The sequence below is a fragment of the Siphateles boraxobius genome, unplaced genomic scaffold (genome assembly GCF_051911475.1).
Source record: "Siphateles boraxobius isolate OS27281-9 unplaced genomic scaffold, OSU_SipBor_1 53, whole genome shotgun sequence".
NCBI classification, from domain to species: domain Eukaryota; kingdom Metazoa; phylum Chordata; class Actinopteri; order Cypriniformes; family Leuciscidae; genus Siphateles; species Siphateles boraxobius.
In genome coordinates this window covers 1,019,409-1,031,974 of record NW_027509175.1, presented here as the reverse complement: position 1 = coordinate 1,031,974, position 12,566 = coordinate 1,019,409, and the positions used below count along the sequence as shown (strand labels likewise).

At 33.6% G+C, this 12,566-nt stretch overlaps 1 protein-coding gene across 3 annotated transcripts in view; it reads left to right on the top strand.

The window, feature by feature from the left end:
* Window positions 1-7,690, top strand: part of cyp4v2a (cytochrome P450, family 4, subfamily V, member 2a) — a 70,808-nt gene extending 63,118 nt beyond the window's left edge. For 2 of the 3 annotated variants that reach the window (XM_077205009.1, XM_077205008.1), the window contains 10 exons: window positions 2,313-2,425; window positions 3,019-3,104; window positions 3,265-3,455; window positions 4,114-4,183; window positions 4,957-5,083; window positions 5,163-5,336; window positions 5,420-5,522; window positions 5,643-5,777; window positions 6,804-6,983; window positions 7,094-7,690. In XM_077205009.1, the coding sequence (XP_077061124.1) occupies window positions 2,313-2,425; window positions 3,019-3,104; window positions 3,265-3,455; window positions 4,114-4,183; window positions 4,957-5,083; window positions 5,163-5,336; window positions 5,420-5,522; window positions 5,643-5,777; window positions 6,804-6,983; window positions 7,094-7,257 (1,343 nt within the window). In that variant the 3' untranslated portion in view covers window positions 7,258-7,690. Of the gene's footprint in view, window positions 1-347; window positions 1,501-2,312; window positions 2,426-3,018; window positions 3,105-3,264; window positions 3,456-4,113; window positions 4,184-4,956; window positions 5,084-5,162; window positions 5,337-5,419; window positions 5,523-5,642; window positions 5,778-6,803; window positions 6,984-7,093 lie in introns of those variants that run through there. The other variant, XM_077205007.1, reaches the window with a different exon arrangement.
* The last annotated feature ends 4,876 nt before the right edge of the window (window positions 7,691-12,566 follow it).

The following is a 12,566-nucleotide window of genomic DNA, read 5'->3' as shown; positions in this document are numbered from 1 at the left end:
GCTTTGCCAGAAACGTCTCTTGTAAGCATACAATGTCACAATTTTCCAAGAGATTGTCAATAACCAAACGACGAGCCCTGTCACCTGCGCCCTGGCCCAGACGCAGGCCTCGACAATTGTAGGACAAAACACGAAGAGGACCAGTCATATGAGCGAACTAGTAAGTGCTCACAGCACCAGTAGACCCACTTCTCAACTCGGCAGACAAAACAGCGTTAGTCAACCCATTTGTTCATGGGTATTATAATTGTTGTATCATTATTTAATATAAGTTTATGTAGTTTGGATATTAGTTTGTTGGTGTTAGTGATTTTCATTATATCTTCCATTAACTGAGAGGGATGAAGTGGGTTATTAATTATGTTGATCTTGGATTTAACTATGGATTTAATTTGTTGATATTGTAGAAACTGTTCTCCCCCAAGACCGTACCTCTGGACTAATATTTTAAATGAAACAAATTGGTTGTTTTCAAATAAGTCATGGAGATGAGTGATTCCTTTTTGTTGCCAAGATGGAAAATTGATCGGTTTATTGCATAATTGAAAATCAGGGTTGAACCAGTCATAATTATAAACATCTTAAAGACATTTTCTAAATGTCTATTTGACATCTGACAGGAAAAGTCTTAGAGACATATTGCGGGTGAGCAAACACTAAAAAATACATCTTGCAGACATCAAATATGTCAGCATGATTTACTGTAGCCTACGTGCTATATATCAACAAGTGTGAACACATCCATAAATGTGTTTTCACACTTGGTCCTTTCGTTAGTGGTCTTTTTGCTGATATGTGAGCACTCCAAACAATCTAGACTGAACCAACCCGAGAGCATCTTGGGAGGTGGTCTGAGTACATTTTGCTAAAACGTACATTGTGAACACAAATTGCTCTGGGTTCACTTGATTTATAAATTTGTGAATTGCAGGTTATTTTGGTCACCAGATGCCTCTACAAATCAGTTAGGCCATTCATCATGGCTGATTCTTCTGGCAGATTTCTATACAAATGATTCTTTCAGAACACTTCGACATTCACTCTAACCGCTTCTATGCTTCGAACATATTGTAGCCTATAGTCCTTCCAATAATTTCCATTGGGAGTTTCCCAACATAAACACACCAAACTTAATTTTGTAATTTCAAAGTACATTTTGATTTTGAACAGTTCTGCAATTCTAGTTATTTCAGTGGGTTGTACCAGAGCTTGTTGAATTATTGTCAGGATGATCCAAAGTCCAGTAAATTCACTGAAGAGCTGATAAAGACACAGACAACTCGCCGGCCGTGCGTCTCACTGTCAAGATGGTCATGCTTGTCGGTGTGTATAGCTTTGGATTTGTGGCCGCGGCAGTATGCGTTATTATCTTGACATATATCACTTACCAGCTGCTGAAAAACTACCTGCACAACTGGAAAGAGCTGAAGCCCATCCCGAGCATTGGAAACACATATCCATTCATTGGGAATGCGCTGCAGTTTAAATCGAATGCTGGAGGTAAGAGGAGCTTTATATCGGTCCATTTCCGTTTCCCCCCAGCATCTTTAGGTCGTCCTACTTTAACCTGCTATAACCTGATCAATAAAAATACAAATATAATTTATACATGAAAATATTAGTAAATTATAAAAGAATGATAACAATCAAATGGGCAATTGATATGACATGTCAAGTAATGAGGCTACTAATGCGCTGTAATATGCTATAATTCCTTGAAAAGGAATTTTTTCCTAATGTGTACTTCTTATCAATGCAGCTTTATGACATATTAATTGAAAGACTAGAGTATTGTATTTAAAAAATCAACTTAATTCGCTTTCAGTTCTGGCAGGTCATGTGTTTGTAGCAAATGAATCAGGCACATTCTCCCAATTCAAAAATATTTCTGATGGGAAATTACAAATGACATCTTTTATTTTCTCAAAATGTTTTTCTTGAGATAATTTGGAGGCTTGTTCTTAAATCTGATTCTCAATACTATAAAAGGGAAAATGTAAAAGAAATGATGAACAATTAAAAACACCTAAATGTACAGTTTCCCTCACAACATTTTAAGCATGGGACTAGGCGTCACATTTTTACTCTAGTAAATATTTTGCATAAGCAATTGTGCAATAACTTCACTTAAACAAACCGTAGTTGAAATATATAGTTATAGTTGTGTCACCTTACCAATGTGACCCCAGTCTCTCTATTAAATTTAACATAAGACGTCCATGTCCATGTTACTGTCAACAATGCCAATTGCACTTGACTTAAAGTAACGCTTTAAATTAATTAAAATAAAAAGGTTGAAAACTTTCTTTCAGATTTCTTTTGTCAGTTGGTTGGCTACACAAATGAATTCCGGAATTCTCCTCTGCTTAAATTATGGATTGGACCTGTCCCATTTCTCATCTTATACCATGCTGAGACTATCGAGGTACTGTATTGTCCACTTGCATGTACAGAAAGACTCACCTATGATGATCAGGGTCTCTGGGCTAATCAGTATATTTCACAATATGAGCTAATATTTGAAGATGAAGATAACCTTGGTTTGTGAACTTATCTGACGGCACATAACTATAACTAAAAAGATAATACACTGTATATGTATGTTATCTATGTATAAAGAAATACATAATGATGTTTAAGATTAGAAGAGAACATTCAAAGAGAATTTCCAGTGGAGTATTAAAGTCCAATGGGGTAAAAAAGTGCAAGTTTAACTGTGTACAAAAGACACAAATCAGCAACAGGATGCCTCATACTTGTGAAAAAAAGACAAGATTGTGAAACAAGTGTTATGACGCAGTCTTTAGGAAACCTAATTGTCAAATAAAAAGATTCAAAATGTTGCTTAATTTTATATTGCTGACAAAATGTTTCCATTGCAGACAAATCATACTTAATATATCATCTAACCCTAGTGGTAACACTCATGCGGAATTCAATTTATTACAAAGACAGTTTTACAAGTCCTCACTTCTCTGTTTTATATGTTGCTCTTGGTAAATCCTACCACATATACAGACAGTGCTGAACAACCCAGTTCACATGGACAAGGCCTACGCATACAAATTTCTGCACCCCTGGCTGGGAACAGGACTACTCACCAGGTAAACTGTTTAATAACTTACTCTTAATAGAAGAGTAAACATATTAGTATTATCCCTTTGCAAATAATTATCAAATTATCCATAAAGTAGATGTGCATAATATCCATACTGATATAAAGGATATCTGTCTTAAATACCCTTCTATTTGCCTTTCTATAAGTACTGGAGATAAGTGGAGACGCAGACGTAAGATGCTAACTCCAACATTTCATTTCTCTATACTAACTGAGTTCCTTGAGGTGATGAATGAACAGGCGGAGGTGCTCATAGAGAAACTAGAGAAGCAAGCTGGCAAAGGGCCTTTCAACTGCTTTAACCACATCACTCTCTGCGCCCTTGACATCATCTGTGGTTTGTGTGATTTTCTGAGTACACTTTAACCTTAACCTGTTAACATGTCACCCCTCTTTTTGAGCATAGATCTGAACTTATAATGTTGTAATTCATGGTTGGTATATTTTTAAAGAAGACACTCAACAGATCAATTCAGAAGTGAAAGCACTTCAAGTTTAAGTATACTTTAAAACAAATGTAGCTACTAAACTAAACATTTTTCATTTTATAAAATATATACATAAAAAAATCATTTGGACTCTAAAATAGCTAGAAAATCAAAGCCGTTTCTAACCAAGTTGTGTCCAAATTGGCAGCTGATAACACAAAAATTGAGCCTGCTAAAAGGTTATAAATTACAGCTTTCATGGTAATGCAGTGCAATTTCAAGTAAGGTTTCGAATTATATTTATGATGATTACTCAAATATGTGATAGTCAATAAAAAAGGGTGCATTGTGTCACGCTACCAGGACACTGACTGTTAACAGGCTAAGGTACTGATAGTCTAAAATGTATGCTTCAGGGTATAGATAATTTATACATTTTGGACTGATGTTAAAGGTACACGGTTTTTGTGTGTTAATGGTGATTTTAGTTTTTAGTGCTGATGACAATAGAAAGTGAGGATGTGGAGCAAGTGTCAAACTTAAAAACAGATCTTGTTTGCATTTCAGAGACTGCTATGGGGAAGAAGATCTATGCACAGAGCAACTATGACTCTGAGTATGTGCGCAGTGTGTACAGGTAAGTGTTTTTTTTTTAAGTGTTTTTTTTTTAATACATTTATTAGTGTTATTATGCCAGGGATATTTATGGTGGATATTAGACAAATTGGACTGTGCATCTGAGTAAAAAATCAATACTGGTTTGTAACTGTGCAAATGACTGTATTTATCTGGGTTGGCGAGTTTGCTTTTGTTCCTCGTCATGTTTGTTTGTATAGGGTAAAGGCCATGCAACAGATGACTGTGTCTTTATCAAATAGTCTGGAGTTGTAGTCAGTGCTCTGAAAGTTTCAAAATACTTAAAATAATTATAGCTTGAAATATTAAAGAAAAGATATTAAACATTTTAAATATATAGTATGCTATTCTAAACAGTCCATGGACCCTTTTGACATTTCAGAAGTTATCATAGTTGGGTAAACTTCTAAAGTGGTGAACATGAGATGACAGCAAATCTAATTTTTGTATTCCCATTTGCTCCAATATCAAAAGAAAAATCCATGATAGTGTTTCCATGATTTTCCAAAAAAGGGAAGAATATTGAGTGATTATGTTGGTCAGAAGAGGGAATGATGTGATATTTGTCATCACTCCCTTAGCCGTTATATAAGAAACACCCTCAGCAGAGTTAATTCGTTTTTGTAATTTACTGCCAAAAAAATATATAACACAAAGTTTACTGCGATAAATGTATATCAATTAAAAGAAATGAAAATATGAAAAAAAGGTTATAGATTTGCGTTATAGATTTGCTCAATTACTTGCAAGTCCCTTTTTTTCTCTCTGGTGCAGAATGAGTGACATCATCACTAGGCGCCAGAGGATGCCCTGGTACTGGCCCGATTTTGTGTATAACTATTTTGGCGAAGGCAGAGAACACAACCGTAGTCTGAAGATCCTTCACTCCTTCACAGAGAGTGTGAGTATCTATGGTATCCGTCCACATTCATTCTAATCAAGGCTGCATTCTGATCACCTGTGTTTTTTTTCTGACACAGGTGATTTATGAAAGGGCAGAGTACATCACCTACATTGAGTCCGACAGCGAATCAGATCAGGGGATGAAGAAAAGACGGGCGTTTTTGGACATGCTGTTGAAAACAACAGATGAGGATGGGAAAAAGTTAACTCACAAAGATATCCAGGAGGAAGTGGACACCTTTATGTTTGAGGCAGGAATTGTTACAATAACTTACAATAACTTACAATGTCCTGATGGCTTTATTCCAATTAGCATTTTTGCAACATTTTGCAGGGTCATGACACTACAGCGGCTGCCATGAACTGGGCCATACACTTGTTAGGTTCCCATCCTGAAATCCAAAGAAAGGCCCAACAAGAACTATTTGAAGTTTTTGGTGTGTTAAGCCAACTTTTGGTTCATATTATGCAGTTAAACACCTAGTATTTGAAACATTATTGTGAGCTAAAACAGCCTGAAACACATTTTTATAATTTTTGCAATGTGTGTGTGTCAGGCGAGTCTGAGAGGCCTGTTAACACAGAGGATCTGAAGAAACTGCGTTATCTGGAGTGTGTGATAAAGGAGTCTCTGCGTCTCTTCCCATCTGTTCCATTTTTTGCCCGAACCATCTGCGAGGATACACAGATAAGTGAGTTCCTTTTATTAGTCGTCTTGCATTTTCATTCATTCTTTAAGTCATGCATGCATTGAGTAATGAGGTATTTCATTAATTTACACTGTTTAGTATCTTTTTTGTGTCCATTTTGCTCTGTCTATTCATCAGTTAATAAAATACATTCAGCATGAAACGGACGTTGTGATTAGTGTGACATATCAGAGTGAAACAGCTTCTCAAACACAACAAAATCTAGTGCAGGACCTGATTTTGTCCATCTGGGATTGATTGGATTGTTGTGGTTTGCTATTGCTGTGATCTCATGTGAGTGACAGATTGTCCAGCACTCGCTCCTGCAAACACGTCAAAAAAGAGATGTAATTGCAAGAAGGAGAAGAAAGTTATTTTGATCGAAGATTATGAGGGCATAATCTTTTGCTTTCCACTTAAAGGGTAACTAAACCCCTGGTCAGAGCCTGACTCCACCCACTGGCAATATTTGAAAAATGCTGGAAAAGTGGGCAGAGCCCAGTGAAGGGGGGGTGTGCACTTGAGACGCATCTCTCTGTAGGCAAGGGCGTGGTTAGCTGGTACCCTCTGACGTCAGAGGGTACCACAACTTCCAATAGGAAAATTCAACTGCAGTAGCCACCGTTCAACCTGAGGAGGGCAGCACTCAGACGTTTTTACACCATATATTGTAGAATTAAAACACCATAAACCCAAATGTCAAAAAATGTACTCGAATCAATGAACAGCATTTATGAAGCTCCATTCTTACAGATCATTAACTAAAAAAAAGTTGTGTTAGTGTTTAGTTACCCTTTAAGAAAATAACAGCATATGGATTTGAACCAACATTAATGTCATCATAATTATATTGTCAATTTTTCCTTTTTTTTAAATAATGACAATCTCTTGGTGAGCTACTCCTTCCTATTATGAGAAACTAAGGATGGACATCTGACATGATATTTGTGTGTGTGTGTGTGTGTGTGTGTGTGTGTGTGTGTGTGTGTGTTTGTGTTTGTGTGTGTGTGTTTCACATGCCTTCTGTAGATGGATATAAAGTCCCTAAAGGAGCAAATGCCATCGTCATCACTTATGCCCTTCACCGTGACCCACGCTTCTTCCCTGACCCTGAAGAGTTCCGTCCTGAGCGCTTTCTGCCAGAGAATTGTGTCGGTCGACATCCTTATGCCTTCCTTCCTTTCTCTGCCGGTCTTCGCAACTGCATCGGTGAGACCTACGCACAAACATCATACTTTTCATTGATTTGTTATTCTAGCTCTCCACATTATTTTTTTTAAATAAATAACATACACCGTTTTGTGTTTCTGTGTATTCAGGTCAGCGGTTTGCTATAATGGAGGAGAAGGTTATTCTGGCTTATATTCTGCGCTACTTTAACATAGTGGCATGTCAGAAGAGGGAGGAACTCCGGCCACTGGGTGAACTGGTACTGCGACCAGAGCAAGGCATCTGGATCACTTTGGAGCGCAGAAAACGCTAACACACACATAGCTAACACAGTGTCACGAGAATTCGTATGAAATGACAAAAATGTAGAGAGTATGATTCAAACCTGAATGTAACCATAAAACCCAACCCCCGAAACTACCTACTGTAAGATTGTGCCATCTTGTGCAAATTATTGTCAGAAGAGTGTGTTAACACAATGACAACACTCACATGCACATGTTGATTTTCAGCAGTGAAACTGTTCTGTAACTGAAAGTACTACAAAACAATTAAGGACTTTACAAAATATACTATATGTAATTTGTGTAATTTAAAAACATAATCTATACTTAATCAAACTAACACTGGTTAACATGGGATTATATGTTAACAGGTACAGTATTTTTTTAGTCTTCTCTTTCTACCTGTAATAACTAAAGATTTAGTGATATTTTGAGAACTAATTATTAAAAAATGGCATCTTAGTGTCTCTTTTTCATTTTCAGCTTTGAGGTCTCATGCATAATTTGGTTGGTTTAGCCTTTTGCACTTTAGCTGTGAGGATCATCAACACACAAATAATTACTCAAACATGCACCATATGGCACATACACCATAAGCATGAAGAAGGTTGGTATTGCACATGTCATGAATGCTCATACCTCATTCTATAGGTCAGCGAAGTCAGCATGAAAAAGTCTGCAATTATGGGACAACTTCAGAATAATCTAGAAAAAAAGTTTGATGAGACAAACTTTAAGTTGGCTTGAGAAAGCCGGACCAGAGAGTTTGAATAAGTTTAAAGTAGTTTGAAGTTTAAAGTAGTTTGAAGTTTGATAGATGGATTAGTTAGAAAGAAAGAATTGTTAGAAAGAAAGAAAACGATTTGTTAGAAAGGAAAGATTAGGTAGAAAGATAGATAAATAATAGATAGATAGAAAGATTAGTTTCAATGAAAGAGATTAGTTAGAAAGAAAGAAAAATTAGTTAGAAAGAAAGAAAGATAATTACAATTTAAGATTAGTTAGAAAGATAGATAGAAAGAAAGAAAGATTAGTTAGAAAGAAAGATTTGTTAGAAAGATAGAGAGAAAGAAAGATTAGTTAGAAAGAAAGTGTCAGGGTCTTGCTCTGGCAGCTTTGTCTGTGTTGTCTTTGTTTCATGTCTCTATGTTTGTGTTGTGCTTGAACATATGGTTGTGTTTGTGTTGGCCATGTGCTCCTCTGTTCCTGCCTCCTTGTTTCCCTGTACCACGCCCTCTTGTCTAGTTGAGTCCTCGTTTGTCTGAGTGTTGTCACCTGTTCCTCATATTCTCTGCTCCCTTGTTTTCAGTCCTCGTTTACGTGAGTGTGTTCACCTGTTCCTTGTCTAAGTGTTCTCACCTGTTACTCTTGTTAACTCCCTTTATGTGTGTGCTCTTTCCCTCATGTGTTGCCAGTTCGTTAGATGTTGTACTTCTGTGCTACATAGTTTGTTTCTTGTGACTAAAGTCTACAGTGTTTTATTTGTAGAAGTATTTTGTTCTTTAGTTCTGCCATCGGTCCTGTCTGTCTTGTCTTCTGTGTCTCTAGTTCCAGTCCTGCTAGCAGAGTGTCCCTGACTGTTTACACTCTTGGCTTTGGAGGTAGCCTGGTGCTGAGCCTGAGATCCCTGAGTGCCTTGCTGGAGTACTTACAAGTTCCTGTCTGGCTACTGCTAGTATTCTGAGGTCTCATTCTGCTCTGCCATTTCTACTTTCCAGCTTCCAGTTCTCTTGCTAGTTACAAGTGCTGCTCGGCTAGTTACTACGGCTGTCATTGTGTCTCATCCCTGCCTATTGTTTGGACTGTTCACCTCTCCCAACACATCCTGTCTTCAGTCTACTGTTTGTCAATAAAACCTGTTAACACTTGTTCTGCATTTGAGTCCTCCATCATAGACCTGTGACAGAAAGATAGAAAGAAAGATTAGTTAGAGAGACAGAAAGATCGATTTGAAAGAAAGATCAGTAAGAAAGAAAGATAGATTAGTTAGAAATATTAGTTAGAAAGAAAAAAGATAGATTAGTTAGAAAGAAAAAAGATAGATTAGTGAGAAAGAAAGATAGATTAGTTAGAAAGAAAGATAGATAAGTTAGAAAGAAAGATAGATAGATTAGTTAGAAAGAAAGATAGATAGATTAGTTAGAAAGAAAGAAAAAAAGATTAGTTAGAAAGAAAGAAAGATTGGTTAGAAAGAAAGAAATATAGATAGATTAGTTAGAAAGAAAGACAGAAAGAAAGAAAGAAGGATTAGTTAGAAAGAAATCTTTTTGTTAGAAAGAAAGAAAGACAGATGGATTAGTTAGAAATAAAGATGGATTACTTAGAAAGAAAGAAAGATTAGTTAGAAAGAAAGATTAGTTTGTTAGAAAGAAAGGAAGAGAGATAAGTAAGTAAGAAAGAAAGATTAGTTAGAAAGAAAGAAAGATTAGTTAGAAAGAAAGATAGATTAGTTAGAAAGAAAGAAAGATTAGTTAGAAAGAAAGAAAGATTAGTTAGTTAGAAAGAAAGATTAGTTAGAAAGAAAGAAAGATTAGTTAGAAAGAAAGATTAGTTAGAAAGAAAGATAGATTAGAAAGAAAGATAGATTAGAAAGAAAGAAAGATTAGTTAGAAAGAAAGAAAGATTAGTTAGAAAGAAAGAAAGATTAGTTAGAAAGAAAGATAGATTAGAAAGAAAGAAAGATTAGTTAGAAAGAAAGAAAGATTAGTTAGAAAGAAAGAAAGACAGATTAGTTAGAAAGAAAGATTAGTTAGAAAGAAAGATAGATTAGTTAGAAAGAAAGAAAGATTAGTTAGAAAGAAAGATAGATTAATTAGAAAGAAAGAAAGATTAGATAGACAGATAGATTAGAAAGAAAGATTAGTTAGAAAGAAAGAAAGATAGATTAGTTAGAAAGAAAGAAAGATTAGTTAGAAAGAAAGATTAGTTTGTTAGAAAGAAAGGAAGAGAGATAAGTAAGAAAGAAAGAAAGATTAGTTAGAAAGAAAGAAAGATTAGTTAGAAAGAAAGATAGATTAGTTAGAAAGAAAGAAAGATTAGTTAGAAAGAAAGAAAGATTAGTTAGTTAGAAAGAAAGATTAGTTAGAAAGAAAGAAAGATTAGTTAGAAAGAAAGATTAGTTAGAAAGAAAGATAGATTAGAAAGAAAGATAGATTAGAAAGAAAGAAAGATTAGTTAGAAAGAAAGAAAGATTAGTTAGAAAGAAAGAAAGATTAGTTAGAAAGAAAGATAGATTAGAAAGAAAGAAAGATTAGTTAGAAAGAAAGAAAGATTAGTTAGAAAGAAAGAAAGACAGATTAGTTAGAAAGAAAGATTAGTTAGAAAGAAAGATAGATTAGTTAGAAAGAAAGAAAGATTAGTTAGAAAGAAAGATAGATTAATTAGAAAGAAAGAAAGATTAGATAGACAGATAGATTAGAAAGAAAGATTAGTTAGAAAGAAAGAAAGATAGATTAGTTAGAAAGAAAGAAAGATTAGTTAGAAAGTAAGAAAGATTAGTTAGAAAGAAAGAAAGATTAGTTAGAAAGAAAGAAATATTAGTTAGAAAGAAAGATAGATTAGAAAGAAAGAAAGATTAGTTTGAAAGAAAGAAAGAAAGATTAGTTAGAAAGAAAGAAAGATAGATTAGTTAGAAAGAAAGATAGATTAGAAAGAAAGAAAGATTAGTTAGAAAGAAATAAAGATTAGTTAGAGAGAAAGAAAGATTAGTTAGAAAGAAAGATAGATTAGTTAGAAAAAAAGATAGATAAGTTAGAAAGAGAGAAAGAGAAAGAAAGATAGATGGATTAGTTAGAAAGATAGATAGATTAGTTATAAAGAAAGATAGATAGATTAGTTAGAAAGAAAGATATATAGATTAGTAGAAAGAAAGATATATAGATTAGTAGAAAGAAAGAAAGAAAGAAAGATTAGTTAGAAAGAGAAAGATAGATTTGTTAGAAAGATTGATTAGTTAGAAAGAAAGAAAGATTAGTTAGAAAGAAAGAAAGAAAGATAGATTAGTTAGAAAGAAAGATGGATTTGTTAGAGAGAAAGATGGATTAGTTAGAAAGAAAGAAAGATAGATTAGTTAGAAAGAAAGATAGATTATTTAGAAAGAAAGAAAGATTAGTTAGAAACAAAGAAAGATAGATAGATTAGTTAGAAAGAAAGAAAGATTAGTTAGAAAGAAAGATAGATTAGTTAGAAAGAAAGATAGATTAGTTAGAAACAAAGAAAGATAGATAGATTAGTTAGAAATGAAAGAAAGATTAGTTAGAAAGAAAGATGGATTTGTTAGAAAGAAAGATGGATTTGTTAGAAAGAAAGAAAGAAAGAGAAAGAAAGATAGCTTAGTTAGAAAGAAAGATTAGTTTGAAAGAAAAAAGATAGATTAGTGAGAAAGAAAGATAGATTAGTTAGAAAGAAAGATAGATTAGTTAGAAAGAAAGATAGATTTGTTAGAAAGAAAGATAGATAAGTTAGAAAAAAAGAAGGATAGATAGATTAGTTAGAAAGAAAGAAAGATAGAAAGATTAGTTAGAAAGAAAGAAAGATTAGTTAGAAAGAAAGAAAGATTGGTTAGAAAGAAAGAAAGATAGATAGACTAGTTAGAAAGAAAGAAAGAAAGAAGGATTAGTTAAAAAGAAAGAAAGATGGATTTGTTAGAAAGAAAGACAGATGGATTAGTTAGAAAGAAAGAAAGATGATTAGTTAGAAAGAAAGAAAGAAAGAAAGAAAGAAAGATGGATTACTTAGAAAGAAAGATTAGTTAGAAAGAAAGAAAGATTAGTTTGTTAGAAAGAAAGATTAGTTAGAAAGAAAGAAAGATGATTAGTTAGAAAGAAAGAAAGAAAGAAAGAAAGAAAGAAAGAAAGAAAGATAGATAAGTAAGAAAGAAAGAAAGATTAGTTAGAAAGAAAGAAAGAAAGATTAGTTAGAAAGAAAGATAGATTAGTTAGAAAGAAAGAAAGATTAGTTAGAAAGAAAGAAAGATTAGTTAGTTAGAAAGAAAGATTAGTTAGAAAGAAAGAAAGATTAGTTAGAAAGAAAGAAAGAAAGATTAGTTAGAAAGAAAGAAAGATTAGTTAGAAAGAAATATAGATTAGTTAGAAAGAAAGATTAGTTAGAAAGAAAGAAAGATTAGTTAGTTAGAAAGAAAGATTAGTTAGAAAGAAAGAATGATTAGTTAGAACGAAAGAAAGAAAGATTAGTTAGAAAGAAAGAAAGATTAGTTAGAAAGAAAGATAGATTAGAAAGAAAGATTAGTTAGAAAGAAAGATAGAACAGTTAGAAAGAAAGAAAGATTAGTTAGAAAGAAAGAAAGATTAGTAAGAAAGAAAGATTAGTTAGAAAGAAA